The sequence below is a fragment of the Talpa occidentalis genome, unplaced genomic scaffold, assembly GCF_014898055.3.
Source record: "Talpa occidentalis isolate TD23 unplaced genomic scaffold, MPIMG_talOcc4v2.1 talOcc4.12, whole genome shotgun sequence".
Taxonomy (NCBI): Eukaryota; Metazoa; Chordata; class Mammalia; order Eulipotyphla; family Talpidae; genus Talpa; species Talpa occidentalis.
In genome coordinates, this window is record NW_023601212.1 from 7,909,276 (window position 1) to 7,925,137 (window position 15,862).

General features: G+C 58.5%; 1 protein-coding gene across 4 annotated transcripts in view; it reads left to right on the forward strand.

Moving 5' to 3' along the window:
* Positions 1–15,862, forward strand: part of NFIC (nuclear factor I C) — a 73,050-nt gene that overhangs the window by 52,276 nt on the left and 4,912 nt on the right. For 2 of the 4 annotated variants that reach the window (XM_037505043.1, XM_054693050.1), the window contains exons 4-9: positions 1,295–1,369; positions 2,023–2,146; positions 2,734–2,858; positions 9,738–9,863; positions 10,745–10,929; positions 13,717–13,796. In XM_037505043.1, the coding sequence (XP_037360940.1) occupies positions 1,295–1,369; positions 2,023–2,146; positions 2,734–2,858; positions 9,738–9,863; positions 10,745–10,929; positions 13,717–13,767 (686 nt within the window). In that variant the 3' untranslated portion in view covers positions 13,768–13,796. Of the gene's footprint in view, positions 1–1,294; positions 1,370–2,022; positions 2,147–2,733; positions 2,859–9,737; positions 9,864–10,744; positions 10,930–11,513; positions 11,662–13,716; positions 13,803–15,862 lie in introns of those variants that run through there. The other 2 variants (XM_037505045.2, XM_037505044.2) reach the window with 2 other exon arrangements.

The window sequence follows — 15,862 nt, forward strand, 5'->3', positions numbered from 1 at the left end:
GAACATCTGGGCACGTGCTCCTTGACATACTGAGCTCATGTGGCATCCTTAACCACACGTGACTGTGAGGCCCAGGGAGCAGCCACTTCCGAAATCTGTCTTCATCTCCCGTGTCCCCAAGCACCTGGCTGGGCATCAGACACTGGAGAGGCCCAGTAAATGCTTGTTGAATAAAATGATCTGACGCACAGGGGTTCCGGGTTTGGCCTGCCCCAAGTTATCTAAGGCTCTCTTGGAGCCAACCTCAGTTTCCAAATTCATGAAGTGAATCCAAACCACCCCAGCCTGGAGAGGGTTCAGGAGTGTTTCTGCGGACACTGCAGGAATTTTAACTGCTGCCTATGGCCCCTCCACCCCGCCCCATGGTCCTGAGCCCCTGCTTTTTGCCAGGCTTTGAGGACACTGGAGGGACTGGCCAGACACCTCATCCTCATGGAGCCCCTAGTCTATAGAGAGGAAAAAACCTGCAGGACTGCACAGGGCAATGAGTGACGTAGAGAAAGCAGGCAGCTGTGCTACGTGCCTGACGCATAGCTCACAACGACCTGGATGACCAGGCATATGGTCCCCATTTTGAAGATTTAGAAGCATCAAGTTTCTCCCGGGGAGTACATGTTGTGGTCCCCACTCTGGGGACACACCCATCTCCATTTAACCCCAGCTGGTTCGTTCCTCTCCCTGGATACCGCACTCTGGGCTCCCACACCCTCCAGCTGTTGAGCGGCCTCGAGAATGCTGACAGCAGCTCCTGCTGAGATATGCTGTGTGACCATGAGCTGGTCACGTTGTATTTGCCTATTTTTAAGTTCCACTTGGGAAACTCCTACTCGTCCTTTAAAACCCAGTCCCAAGTGCCTCTTTCCCCAGCCCTGACACTCAAGATCACTGAGTGGGAGACTTGGTCCGGCCTCCACTGGTGTGTACAGCCTGACACAGCATAAAGGGCTGCCCCCATGCAGCTGGGGATGTGCGCAAAGGCCCTGACTGGATAAAGTGCCCACCATGGGGTGGGGGGTGGCTGAGCCTGACGATTAAAGGGAGTCTCAGAAAAGAATGTCCAGTCCAGCTGTTAGGGTGGAGGGACTCCTGGTCCGACTGGGAGGAGCTTAACTGGCCACCTTCGCCTCACCACCCCCTTCTCTGTAGTGCTGCAGGGGGTACACAGGGTGTCCCCCAGGAAATGTGTCCAGCCCCACAGTCTGGGAAGTCCCAGGGGATGGGGGAGGGGGGTAATCAAGGAAGGAGAGTTGGCTTATGCAGCCACCCCCTGAACCTCATGCTCTCCCTGTTGCAGACACCACCGACTTCCAGGAGAGCTTCGTCACTTCCGGTGTGTTCAGTGTCACCGAGCTAATCCAAGTGTCGCGGAGTAAGTGCCCCCACCCTGCCCTGGGACCTTGGAGGGGTAAGGGCTCAGGGAGAAGGAAGGACCCAGCTCTACCCTGCTCCCCTTCATCCTCCCCAGCCAACCCACCACCAGTCCCAGGTTCCCAGGCAGGGCAGTATCTGGCCCTTGCCAGAGTTCAAGCTCAAGGAGACGTGCTTCTCCCAGGAAATGTACTCCAAATGCTATGGACAGGGATGATGACCTCCCACTCCAGTATCCATCACTTCTTCCTGAGGCCTCCCCTACCCTGTCCAAGGAGGGGACCCCCAAGAGCCCTACCCCTCCTACCTGCTTTGCCTTGATTTACTAGGAACCCACACTTCTCTCCTAGACACTCCCAGGGACTTGTAGGCACTTTGCTTGCCCATCACTCATCCTCCCTTTCCACTTCAGCAGAGCCTGGCCTCTGGGAGGACTGGGAAGCTCGGCCTCCAGTTCTGGTTATGCCTCTGGCTCCCAGTGTGACCTTGGTCTTTCTTGACAGCCTTGGTCTTCTGATCCATTGAACCAGACCAATTTGGGAAGTTGTTTTCCTTCTGACTGCCTGCCCCAGAGGCTCTCTCCACCCATCCAGGTCCAACTGTGACCCCGAACCTTACTCCTTCCCTTACTCTCCTCTATGTTACCGTCTGCAGCACCCGTGGTGACTGGAACAGGACCCAACTTCTCCCTGGGGGAGCTGCAAGGGCACCTGGCCTACGACCTGAATCCGGCTAGCACCGGCATGAGAAGAACGCTACCCAGCACTTCCTCCAGCGGGTACGTGCTGGGGTCCCCACCTCTGGGCAGATCACAACCCCCATCCACTCCATCTGACCCCAGCTTGTTCGGTCCTCTCCCTGGTATGCCTGTTTCCCTCCCACCTAGACAACGAATCCCCATGCTCTAAAACCCAGTCCTAAAGGCCTCTTTCCCCAGGCCTGAGCCCATTCTGGGCTTCCAGAGCCTCCAGCCCTTGAGATTCCGCGAGGATGCGGACTCAGGTTCTTGCTGACACACTGTGTGACCCTGAGCTTGGCCTCGGTCTCCCCATCTGTAAAATGGGATCACGACCCTTCCGGGCTGACCAGAGGAGTACAGTCGGCCAAACGATTAACCAGGTCTTTGAGGCTTCAGCCTCCACCCTGGCTTGCTGTGGGACCTAGGCCGAGTGCCTCCGGCCCCGCACCCCAGGAGTCCCGTCCGAGCCACGGGCCGGCTGACCCGGACGCTGACGGGGCGTCGCGGCTCCCGCGAGGCCTCGCGGCCGCGCCCTCCCTCGCCCCGCCCCCGAGGCCGGAAGTCAGCCCAGCCCGCCCGCCCCGTTTCCGTGGTAACCGGCCTGCTTACTCTTTACCTCACGGTAGGAGCAAGCGGCACAAATCGGGCTCGATGGAGGAAGACGTGGACACAAGCCCCGGTGGCGATTACTACACTTCGCCCAGCTCTCCCACGAGTAGCAGCCGCAACTGGACGGAGGACATGGAAGGAGGTGGGGCTGTCGGCGGGGGCGCAGCCGGTCTTCCGGTCGGGGTCATCGCGGCCGGGACTACGTGTCCCGGCAGGCACTGCGTGGGCGCCGGGGAAGTGGCCTGAGCCGCGGGGCCTCCTGGGAACTGTAGTCTCGCGGGCTGGGGAAGTCTGATTTCTATCCCCAGAGCGTTTTGGTTCTGCTCAGGCTGGAGAGGGCAGAGAGTCATCTTGTGCAACCACCCTTTGCTGGTTAAGAGCCTTGTTCCTTGGGTCCCAGATCTACAGAATCGGTTCAGTAGCAGCACTGATCGAGGGGGTACTTCTTCCTGGTTTGCCATAGACCATGAGGCAAACTTCTTACTGGGGTCTTCCTTGGAAATTTTTTTCCTTTTTTTTTTTTTTAAGATTTATTTATGCATACAAGAGCTAGGGTACAGGCCAGAGATGCGGGCGCGGGGGGGTGGGAAGGATTCACCAGAGACAGAGTGGGGAACAGAACAGGCAGATTGACTGTCGTACACTGCTGAGGGGAGCAGCAGGTGTAACAGGAGAGGTCTGCCACGCCATGTGGTTTCTCCCTGCCGGGGATCGAACTCGTGCTGCAGTGGCTGAGGATAGCTTCATAGTGCGGTGCTTAACCCCTTGCGCCACCAGCGAGGCCCTTCCTCTCTGTGATTGCTCTTTTCTCATAGCATCCTTTCCCAGGGAGATTGTGTTCTTTTCCTCTTCCATCCTTGTAGGGTTCTGGTCAGTGTCTTTCTCATGGGGTTCCTATTCTGTAGGGTCAGCAGCTCCATAGGGTCTTTTGTCTATTAAACACCAGCTCCTCCAAGTTCTTTGTTTACTACCATCTCCTCAAGGGCTTTGTCCTAAGATTTTTCTTCTTTGGGGTCCTCATGGCCACCACAGTTCTCATCTAGAGTCCCTTTCACCTTAAGTTCAGCCCTCTAGTGGGTTGGCATCTGTGATACTCAGGAAGTGGTGTGCAAAGTGGACTGTAGGCTACACTGGGGGAGCGCCCTGGCATTCCTCGGATACTCAGTGAGGTCTGTGCCCACAGATTTTAAAATCATCTCTCTGTCCAGCCCTTCTGAAGGGTTCACCCCATGGGGTAGCCTTATAGAATTGTTGTGGGGATTAAGTGATGTCCCTAAAACAGGCCTGGCACATAAGCCCTCAACCCTTAGGACTTGTTTTCTTCTCCCTTCCTATCTAGCTCCTTAGGGTCCACTTTGTTATAAAAATCGTTCTTATAAAGATCCTTACAAAGTATAATACCTACAGAATCCTTGAAAAGCAGTATCACATTAAAATTAAGAGGGCAGGGCCTCCCGGATGGCGCAGCGGTTGAGCGCTGGGTTGTGAGGCTGCCCGCGACCTCTGCGGCGCCGGTTCGATCCCCGGCTGCTCCCCGGCCACTGGAGGAGGGTCCCACATGGTGCGCAGACCTCTCCTGCCACCCGCTGCTCCCCTCAGCAGTGTGCTTCGGTCCTTCTGCCTGCTCTGCTCCCCGCTCTGGCTCTGGTGAATTCTCTCATCCTCCCGCGCTTCTGACTGTACCCCATGCTTGTATAAATAAATAAATAAATAAATAAATAAATAAATAAATAAATAAATAAGAGGGCAGGTTCAGGCATAAGAGAGACCTGAGTTAAAACCCCAGCTCTGACACTGACTGTAACTTGGGCGAGTGACTTAACTGCTCTGCTTCTCAGTTACCTCCTTTCCAAAGTGGGAATGATGAGAACAATAATTCTTCCTTCAGAGCTATGGAACAACATGCACAATATTCTCACAACATTCTCTTCTCTTTGAATCAGTGTCTAAGGCATCTGGTTGTGACATTTGAGATCCTAAGAGTCCTCCCTTTTCCACAGTGTGGTCTCCCAAAGCAGGTACCTAATACTGGGAGAACCTGTCTCTCCATTTACTAAGCTCTGATTTATGGATCCATGTGTCTCTATGGTTGTATATCTGTGGTTTCCCCCATCTATCAAGTTTGTCTCCTTAAAAACCCTTTATCCAATAAGCTTCAGTTTAATTGTGAGACAAACTACCCAAAAGCATTTCCCTTGCAAGTAAATGTCCAGCCATATTTAGCCCTTGGCAAGTGTGATGTGAAGGATTTAGGCTCCTGCCTTATGCCCCACTAATTGTGGTTTTCATTCCCACCTCAAGCTCCAAGATAACTGCTGGAGCTCCAGCCATCATGTCTACTTTCCAGCCAGCTGGAAATAAGGATCAAATCTAAGCATACGCTCTCCTTTCAAGACTCATTCTCAGAAGTTGCCCTACCTACCTTTTCTACTTATAGAGATAAGCAGATGGGCATTTTGAGATGGGCATTTAATTGCCCAAAAATAAGACTGCATTTTCCAGCGTCTCATATCAGGTGTTAGTCATGTGAGCATACTCTGGCACAAGGGATGCAGTTATGTGCACAACTCGAAATGAAGTTGTTGCTAGAGAACAAGGGGAGACAGTTAGCTTCTACCCTGTCATTAACTGCTGGAGATCTCAGAAGCACTTCTCTGTACCTCTGTGATTGAAGAGGCTGTCCGCATATAAAGTGCTGAAAGAGCCTCCATGGTGTAGCCACAGCAGCCCTGAATGGAAAAATTACAGCTTTAAGTCTATTGGTTAGGACAAGAAAACGAGTGGAAATAAAAAACCCTTTAGGACCTGCTGGCTTCACTTTAGAAAGTTCAAAAAAGAAAAAGAAAATTTCAGAAGAATGGAAACATCGGAGGCGCAGGGGGCTCCAGCCCTCCTGCCTGAGAGCGAGTGGCCGTGATGGGGGAGGACAGGGAGGAACCCGTGTCAGCTTCTGCTGTGCAATGGGGGACCACAGAATAGATGGGGGTTCCCGGGTGTGTCCCCCTTCAGCTGCCACTTGGTTACCTCCAGTAATGGCAAACTCCCTCCACCAGGCGCAAGTGCATCCTGGTGAGAACAGTGAGGGCTTCCTACAGGAGGGGAGTCCGGATGGCAGAGCAGTGAGGACTTTGGGGTCTTATATTAACTGGTTTATTGTCCCCTTTTTGGCTGTATGACCCTAAACAGATCACTTACCCTCTCTGGGCTTTTAGTTTCTCTCCTAGAGGATTAGGTTACCAGTGGCACCGCCTGCCTCCTAGGAAGAGATTAGCAGGGGTAAATAGAATTTTATGCCCTTAGCCCAAGATTTAACCCAAAGTATGCAGTTGGTCATAAAAACTAGGGTTATTATTAATTCACAGCTAAGGAGCAGTAGGGAAGGGGAGGACATGAGAAGAAGGCTTCCCGGGGGGATTTGGGTACAGGGAATTTGATGGAAGGGCATAACCAGCAAAGGCATATGCCACAATTTCTCCTCTTGCCACGGCCGACATCAGCCCGAGTCCCTGTCTGGGAGGGCAAGGAGGGATGCCATCCTGAGCACTGTGGGGATGTGTTGAGCAGCATCCCTGGCCCCACCCCCTTGATGCCAGGAGCACCCCCAGTGTAACAGCTACGGATGTCCTGGACGCTCCCTGCTGTGCCTGGAAAGCAGACTCACACTGCAGATAACGCTGGCACAGGCAGAGGCTCCCCAGTAACAAAGTGAGGGCTGATCTGGGCTCAGCATGCCCCAGCAATGGGGAGCCCCTGCCACCAGTACCCCCTTTCCAGTTCTTCCAGTCCAGATAATGCTGACCCTAGGGACTGGCAGCCTCATCTTGCAGGGGGCAAAGAGGGGATCCATGAGGTCCAGAGAAGCAACGTCGCTTACTCCAGAGCACTAGCAAGTGGTCACACAGGGGCGGAGAACCCAGGGACCAGCTTCCAGAGGCCCCCCCAGCTACCCATTCCTGCCCCCCTCACCCCCCCACCCCCCCACCCCCGCCTCCCCCTTCTGCCTCCTCCCGGTCTTCCTCGCCCTTCTCCTTCCTTTCCTTCTCCTTGCTTCCTCCAGCTTCCTGTCTAGACAGCCCCCAATTAGCTGTTCATTAAGGGTGTTAAGCTGATTAGAGCGCCCGCCCCCTTCCTCCGCAGTGGCCACCGCCAGGGCAGGGAGTGCTGCCTGAACCCAGCCCCCATCAGCCACCCTCCCTGGGGCATCCCAGCCCCACAGAAGGCAGCTCCCCCGCCCCAGGTGCCAGCCTCCGGCTGCTGGCTGCCCCAGCCCTGGCCAGAAGTGCCCCTTTTCCTCCTGCCCCTCGCAAGGCCTTCCCTGACTACCCACCCAGGCGGGCCAGGGAAGGCACCTCTCCTTAGGCCACAGTGCTCCTCTGCTTCTGTGACCTTCCCACAGGCCGGGCCCCCCACATGGCGGGTAGTGCATGGGGTGAAGTAGGCAACCCCACCTTTCTCCTCTTGCCCGAGTGCTTCCCTCTCCCACCTCTCTTTGAACTCCGGGCAGGAGGAGGTGGTGGAGTGCAGCGTGGGGACATAGGTTGGGCCTTGAACTTTGTGGCTCTGTGACCTTGTCAAGTGACTCCCCCATCAGGCCTCAGTCTCCACATTGCACAAGCAGGTGGCGCCTGTGGCCTCTTGGGCAGTTGTGAGGGTGACCTGGGCAGACTGAGATGTGCCACCTGGGTTTCACCTGGGCGGGGGTCTCAGAGCCTGCCCAAGGGCACCAAGGTTTATCCTTTGTGCAGTGCCCAGGCCAGGCTCCCGCTCCCTCCCTGTCTCTGGACGCTCTAGAAGGGCCTGTGAGATGGGGGTGGGGGAGTCCACTCCGGGCTATTTCCATCCAGGACAGGCTGTTCTAGGAAATGCTCCTAAGTGAGCAGCTGACAGCCCTTGCTTGTTCCTGCCACAGCACCAGTGGGGAGCCCTCGCCTCCCGCGTGGGCATGAGCACACGCATAGCCACTAGGGCACCCCTCCCTGTCTGCCCTCCTTCCCACCAAGCAGCTCCTGTTCCCTGGGAGACCAGGCCCCTGCTCCTGAGCCCCGATGACGCCCCAGCAGGCTGCTGAAGCTCCTGACCACGTCCGCGGCACACACCCACTCTCACGGCACGCTGCGTGCTCGGGGCAGTCCAGGGCAGCAGGGCTTGTAAGGGCAAAAGCAGCGGACTGCCCTGGTGGCCAGCAGGGGGCTGGTTCCCAGATCCGGTTCACCCCCAGGCGTGCTGGTAGAAAGGGCGGAGACCTGCCAGTGCAAACAGAACCCAGGAAGGCGGCCGCTGAGGGTGCACAGGGCTGGAGGGGACACGCATACCCACTTACAGAACCGGTGCCGGAAACCCAGACACAGTGCAGCGTGCCCCAGAGGAGTGCAACAGCGCGCAGCGGGGTGATCCTGCCCCCGGGGAACACAGGGTGACTCCCAGGACATCTGTGTTGTCACAACTGGGGGTGCTCCTGGAATCAAGTGGGTGGGGCCAGGGACGCTGCGCCACACTCCTCAGTGCCCAGGATGGCCTCCACAGAGATGTCCCTGCCGAGGTCAGCAGTGCCGGGGCAGGGGCCACAGACCCTGGAGTAGGGGACCTTGTGCTGAGCGGGGTGGAGGAGGTGCCTCCCAGTGTAATTTGTAAACAAGCCGATCTGCACACCAGCCCTGCAGTGCTAGCTCCAGGGGCGCTAACCCCCCTACAGTTCTAGCTCCAGGGACGCTAACCCCCCTACAGTTCTAGCTCCAGGGGCGCTAACCCCCCTACAGTTCTAGCTCCAGGGACGCTAACCCCCCTGCAGTTCTAGCTCCAGGGATGCTAACCCCCCTACAGTTCTAGCTCCAGGGATGCTAACCCCCCTGCAGTTCTAGCTCCAGGGGCGCTAACCCCCCTACAGTTCTAGCTCCAGGGACGCTAACCCCCCTACAGTTCTAGCTCCAGGGATGCTAACCCCCCTACAGTTCTAGCTCCAGGGATGCTAACCCCCCTGCAGTTCTAGCTCCAGGGATGCTAACCCCCCTGCAGTTCTAGCTCCAGGGATGCTAACCCCCCTGCAGTTCTAGCTCCAGGGGCGCATAACCCCCCTGCAGTTCTAGCTCCAGGGATGCTAACCCCCCTGCAGTTCTAGCTCCAGGGGCGCATAACCCCCCTACAGTTCTAGTTCCAGGGGCTCTAACCTCCCTACAGTTCTAGCTCCAGCGGCGCAGGGGCCTGTGTGTCTCAGGCACGCCACCAACCTTAGCCGTCACCAGGAAGAGCTACTCCAGAGGATGGCAGAGGGGGGTGCAGGCAGGAGAGGGGGGCACTCATGTTTCTTGTCCCCTGCTGCGGGACAGTCCACCGTCAGCGTCACAATGACAGGGCTGCCTCCTGACCCGTGTTCACTCCTTGCCGGGGTCTCCGAGGAGTCTACTCACCCGTTTTATACCGTTCATTCATTCATTCATTCATTCATTCACTCGCGGAGGCAGGTGGGAGAGGCTGAGCGGGAGGCTCAGCCCCCCAGAGCAGCCAGCAGAGGATGACAGTGAGCCAGTGACCCCAGCGGGTGGGCCGCACTAGGCCCCTCCCCTCAACCCCCGCCCAGTGTGTCTCACTTGACCCTCCAGGACGAAAGGTGCTCTCTTCCCTGGTACCGATGAAGGGACTGAGCGCGGAGCTCCTCCGGCCCGACTGGCTTTGGCAGGGGACTCCTCTCTGTTCACCCTGACACCCGCTCTGGAGCTCTGGCTCCTCCAGCTGCTCAGAGCAACCTGAACTGATCTGACTAGGGGAGGGGAAAAGATGCGGGCCTGGCAGTGACACCCGGGGCCCTTGTTGGCACTGGCTCCTCATCTCAGGGGTCACATGACCCTGGGAAGCCCCCTTCTCTGCTCTGAGCCTTGGTTTGCTCCTCTGTGAAATGGGCTCTCAGCCCCCAGCCCACAGGTTCCCTGGAGGTTGAAAGGCAGAGCCAGGGGAGAAGTCCAGGAGTCCTGGGGTGGCACCTCCCCACCCACAGGCCTGTGACCCTCTGGCCCTGCTGCCCACACAGGCATCTCATCCCCAGTGAAGAAAACAGAGATGGACAAGTCGCCGTTCAATAGCCCGTCTCCCCAGGACTCGCCACGCCTCTCAGGCTTCACCCAGCACCACCGGCCTGTCATCGCCGTGCACAGTGGTGAGTGCGGAGCTGGGGTGGTGGAGGCAGTTGGGCCCCGACCTGTCCCACCCGCAGTCTGACCACCAGCTGCACTGCTGCAGCCAGGAAGTCTGGAGGTGGTGGAAAGCATCCAGGCCTGGTCCCAGCCCCCGTGAGAGGCAGGACTCAGGACTCAGTCTCCTGTGGCCTCAGTTTCCACTTTTATGCTCTCTGGCTTCACTGCCTGGACCTCACCCCTCAACTTGGTCCCTTTATGTCACACTCAAGGGACGCACAGCCCGTGTTGAGTGCAAGACGCCAGACACGCGGGGCCACGCGGTGTGTGAGTCCATTGATGAGAAGCGCCCAGAACAGGCTCAGCCCCAGGGTCATGAGGGGTTCATGGACCCAGGGGGTAGGGGTGATGCTGATGGGAAGGGGTTTTTGGGGGTGATGGGAACGTTCTGAAAGGTGAAGATGATGGTGGCACAACTGCATGAGTGCGCTAAAGAACCACTGAAAGGGTGAATTCTATGGTGTGAAAATTATATATCAACTGGAAGGAAATACTGACCGCCCAGTCCCACTACAGAGAAAGCCGGTGGAGCCAGGGGTTAAGAAAGGCGTGGGGCCAGGTGACCTGGGCACAAACCCTGTGTCTGCCACCTGCTTGCTGTGCAGCCCGCAGCTTCTGAGGGCCACCGTGTCATCCTCGGTTCACAAAACAAAAGGGTGACACCAGACCCCAGTGGGGTGAGCAGAGCAGAGTGTGGAGCTGACGAGGGTACCGGCGCGTCATGATTACTGTTCTCACGCCGAGATGCCGACTGGCCCACGCCCGCAAGCGTCAGGCGGACACAGAGGAAGGGCCCCAGGAGGGCCGCCTCCCCCGCTGACCACCCCCTTGTCCACCTCCACAGGGATTGCCCGGAGTCCCCACCCGTCCTCGGCACTACACTTCCCCACGACTTCCATCCTGCCTCAGACCGCGTCCACCTACTTCCCGCACACGGCCATCCGCTACCCGCCTCACCTCAACCCCCAGGACCCGCTCAAAGATCTCGTCTCACTGGCCTGCGACCCCGCCAGCCAGCAGCCTGGACCGGTGAGTGGAGGGCATGGGTCTCCCCCCGCCCCTCAGGGCTCCTGCAGCGCACACCCGTGGCCCCCGGCGTCCTCCCTGGGGCCCTGGCACCCCACACGGCCACCGTCGGAGGATGCAGATCTGCTTTGGAAGGTTCTGTGAGCGGCGGGGCCGGAGCCCCTCGTCCCAAGTGCTCGGACCCGCACCGGGTGGGAGGACAGTTATTTCCCTTGTTAGAACTGGGCACCAGTTCTACCAGGCTCCCGAAATCAGACACCATAGCTGCAGCTCAGGCTGGCTTTGGCCAGCAAAAAGCCTTTGGTGTTGAGGGATTTTAGGGTTTCGGAACCACAGGCGCGGGGGTAGCTGAGGACGTGCTGGTTGTGGACGAGGAAACACGCGTGCAGGTCAAGTGAGGTTTAGGATGAGGCGACATCATCTGGAAGGAAAGCCAGTGGGTTTCAAGTGGCTTCAAGAGGAGGCGATGCTGGAGGCGCGCAGGCTCAAGCAAGCGGCGCCCGCCAGACCCGTCCCGGCCACACAAACAGCAGCCCGAGGCAGAGGGGCAGCCGCCGCCTTAACCACCTGTCTCTCTGTCCCCCCAGTTAAATGGAAGTGGTCAGCTCAAAATGGCCAGTCACTGCCTTTCCGCTCAGATGCTGTCCCCCCCGCCCCCGGGGCTGCCGCGGCTGGCACTCCCTTTTGCCACCAAACCCACCTCCGAGGGAGGAAGCACGTCGCAGAGCTCAGCCTGTAAGCACTCCGGAAGCGGTGCTGGGGTCCAGGGCTCAGGCCTGGCCCTGTGGGAACTGGCCTGGGGGGCCATGAGATCAGGTCCACTCAGGGCCCAGGCAGCCTTAGGGGATGACAGGCCAGAGCAGCAAGCCTGGGGTAAGTCTGGGGTCTGCCCTCATTGGTCTGGGTTCCCCTGCGTGCCCACCCTGAGCCGCTAAGCCTTCGTGCTGGGAGCAGCTGGCATTAGACAAAGATGTCGGGCTGGTGGCCTGAGGGATAGACCTGCCCCTTCCACCCGCCCGGATGCCTTTCGTTTGTAGTGAATGAGAAGCTGTGGTGGTTTCCAAATAGAGCATTTCGCATGAAAATTCCAGAGTTCTCTGTTCTTGGGAAAACTAGCTACCTGGCTCCTATTCCCACCGGTGACCCCAGCTGGGTTACACAGGAGAAGGGACAGTCCTCACCTACTTGCTGATGTACCTAACACCCAGAAGGCGTTCTGTTGGCTATTTCACCTTCTAGAACTTTCTGCTCTCTGTATGTGGTTTCAGGTCACAGCCCGGTAGAAGGCGCTGGGTTGGTGGCCTTCTCTCTGGATGTAGTTAGATTCCCGCTCACTGCACCCCCCTGCTCATGCACCCCCCAGTCCAGGGCTGATCCAAGCCAGGTAGCTCCCAGGAACCCCCATTTTGGATGTATCCCATTAGCGGTGGTGCTGTGCCCAGCCACCCTGGGCCCCGGTACAGCCTCGGCGGACCATCTGTCTGCCTCCAAGCTGCCTCCCTCTGGGCACCAACCCCACCATCCTCTCACTGGGTGCCCGGCACCCAGGGCCTCCCGGCCCCTTGAAAGTCGAACTGCCCGAGTTGGTGGCCCTGGACAGAAAGCTCAGAGCCCCCAGACCTCTCCCTACTATCTCAGTCTCCCCTTCACCCCATGCCACCACTGCTCCTTCCCCTCACCTGTGCAAGAAGGCCCCCTCAGCCCCCGTACCCCACACGCAGTCCTCACCTGGCCCCCGCCTGTCCTCCCCACCCTCGATGCCCAGCACACCCAGGACAGTGCCTCCAGCACAGGGGCCAGGTGTTGGATACAGGACTCAAATCCTGCCTCTGCGGCTCACCCCCAGTGCGACCTTGGGCAAATGGCCTCCCTCTCTGAACCTTAGCGCTCCCAGCCATAGAGTGGGGTGGGCAGTGTCCCCTGGCAGGGTGGTGGGGAGCCAGTCGGTAACATAGGTCGGGGGAACACGGAGTGCAGCGTCTGTATGTGGGTCACCATCTGCTCCACTTACTTGCTCGTCCGAGAAACGGGGTGACAATCGTGTTTGCTGCAGAGAGGCCGCTGAAGGTTAAGTAGGATCATGCCCAGTGCCTGGCGTATGATAGGTGCTTAATAGATGCAGAGTAAACATGATTCCCTTTCCTGCACCAGCTGTAAGTCCAGCCTGATCCCTCATCCCCTTCCCCAAACCCCTGCCTCCAACTTACCCACCTCGCCTCCAGGCTGAGACCTCAAGGGGACCCTCCTGCCTCCCTGGTCCCAGCTTGTCTGAGGTCCCCAAGCCCGCCTCGGAGCACCAGGTTGTGAAATATTCACTCACCAGCCGAATGTAATCCGTGAAGTTAAAATACAAGTGTGTGAGTATATATAGATATACAAGTGTGTACACACACACACACACACACACACACACACACCAGTCTTCCCCATGTCCTCTCCAGGAGGAAAATTAATAAGTAAAATGCCCTCAATAATTCACGCGCCCGCAAGGGGCGCCGGCGCAGGCGCAGGCGGACCAGGCAGCGGAACACCCTGAATAATTCACAGGTGGTTTCTGAATGATGAATCTTTCATCCTCTGCCTTCCCCCCAACAGACAGCCCACCCGCATGACCCCGGGTCCCTCCCCCGCAACCGTGGGCTTTTTTGGGGGTGCCCGCAACAACCAGGGGCGGTCAGCGAGCTCGGAGGCACCGGGTGCTGTGTGACCCTGGGCAAGCGGCCACTCTCTCTGGGTGCTCCCGCGTGGCCCTCTTCGCTAACGGGCTCTCGGTCTCTCTCCTCCCCGCAGCCTACTCTACGCCCGGCACGTCCCCTGCAAACCGTTCCTTTGTGGGATTAGGACCAAGGGATCCAGCGGGCATTTATCAGGCACAGGTAGGGGCCGACGGGCCAGCTGGTGGGGGGGTGGGAGGGGCAGGGCAGAGGGGCCTGCAGGGGGTGTGCAGGGAGAGACCGGCCTGCTGGGTTTCTTGCTGCAGCCCCAGCTGCAACCCGGCACAGTGACCCCCTCCAACACCCATTCAGGGCCTCGAGCCCCTGCCCTGCTTCCCCTTGAGGCACAAGAGCTTGTCATGGCCTCATGTCCCCTAGCTGCAGAGGACAGGATGACGGTACGGCCCCTAGCCTGCCGGCCACTTCTCACCTAGAGCTGCTTCAGGTTATTGCTTCCCCTCCACATCTGTACAGATGGGGAAACTGAGGCCCAGACAGATGAGGGGACTTGCCCAGGATCACACAGCACATCAACCTGAACTTTCAGTCCCCCAGCCTTCACCCCCTCCCGTGCTGCTGGCCAGAGGAACTGTGGAGGAGGAGGGCACGGGTAGCAGAGGATTCCAGGATGTTAGCCAGGTGCAGGTGGGGAAACTGAGGCAGTCTGTGGCAGGGCATGGGGCCTGCAGGTATAGCACCTGCACCCCAGGCTCTAACTGTGAGGTGGGAGGGTGGCAGGGGCCGGACTGGCATTACTGAAGCTGAAGGCTGAAGGGAGGGCTGAGGACCAGACAAGGAGGTTCAGAGAGGAGGGTCCAGTTGCCCGAGGCTGCACAGAAGCGACGGGCGGATCCCCAGGGTCCAGACAGACTCCAGGCTTCCCGGCTTCCTCAAGGGACCGCTCCATCCGTGTGTCCCCAGCACCAGCCTCGGCTCAGGGGTCCAAGTCTGCTGTGTCAAGCCAGGAGTGTGCTGGCGGGTGGCGTCTGCGCTGGGGGCTGCACCTGGGTGTGTCAGGGTGGAGCTTGTTGCAGGTTCCCGGCCCAGGACATCAGCGGCCTCTGTGAGCCTGCCAAGGCCAGGATGCCCAGAGAGACTAGCTCGGGGCTCTACAGATCACCAGAACCCCAGAGCCGGGATCTGTACAGACCATCTGGCTGCTGTGGCGGGGGGCAGGGGGCGCCTGCAGCAGAGTCCGTGAGCAGGGGGCCAGGAGGAGGTAAAGAGGTAACCCAGGCTGAGACCAGAATCAGCTTCTGAACCAGGTCCAAGGAACCTTCTAACACAGCCTGGCTCCCTGGGGAAGCGTCTGAGGCTGCCCCAGTTGCTACTGGCACTCAGGAGGACCAGAGTGTGGGGGGAGGGTCCTGCAGGGCCCCTACTCCCTGCCCAGCCCTCTGCAGGGGGTGCTGGGTCAGGAGACCAGGGCTCTGCCTTGCCCACTCTGAACCTGTCTCTTCTGTCACCTCCTAGAGAGCCCTCGAAGGGCCTGGAGCACTGGGGTAGTGGCTCCACCCGGACAGGACTCTGAAAGGCCAAGACTGTCCCACATAACTGCTCACACCCCCAATATCAAGTGTCCCGTCTAGCAGAGCCTAATGGGTATCCCAACAGAGGAGTCACATGGTCAGGCTCCCCCAGCAAATGAGCCAGGGTGGCCTCAGGATTCTCTGCTTTGGGTTCTGGGGTCTCTGTGGCCACCCCCTCTAAGACCCTGGACAAGCCCTGCTCTCTCCCTGCCCCCAGTGCTCAGGGAGCCGCGCTTTTCCTCTCCCTGCAGATCAGGAAGGTACTAGTTGCTTCAGAAACCAAGGCTAATAAAAAAGAAGGACCCGACCCACTTAACCCTTCCCCTTCTGCTGTCCCACCCCATTGTCAGCCTCCGTGTTGGGTGGGTGTGGGGTGCTTTCTGACCTGACCCGCTCCCTAGGGCCCAGGTGCTGGTGGGAGGGGAGGGACACTGAGGCAGGCCTTGGGTTCCACACATTTCTTTGGCTCCCTTGGCCAGCTGGCCCAATGGGGACCCTGAAGTGAGACTTCGACTGGTAGAACTCAGGAGAAGGGGGCCGTCCAGGGTAGGTGGCAAAGGCCAGCCAGACAGGGGGCTCAGTGACAAAGGCTGGAAGTGACGGAGAAACAGCTTGAATGTGAAAGACACTGAAAGGTTCTGGGCTTGACCTGGGGCCGTTGGCAGCCATGGAAGGGGTTAGAGTGAGGGAGGA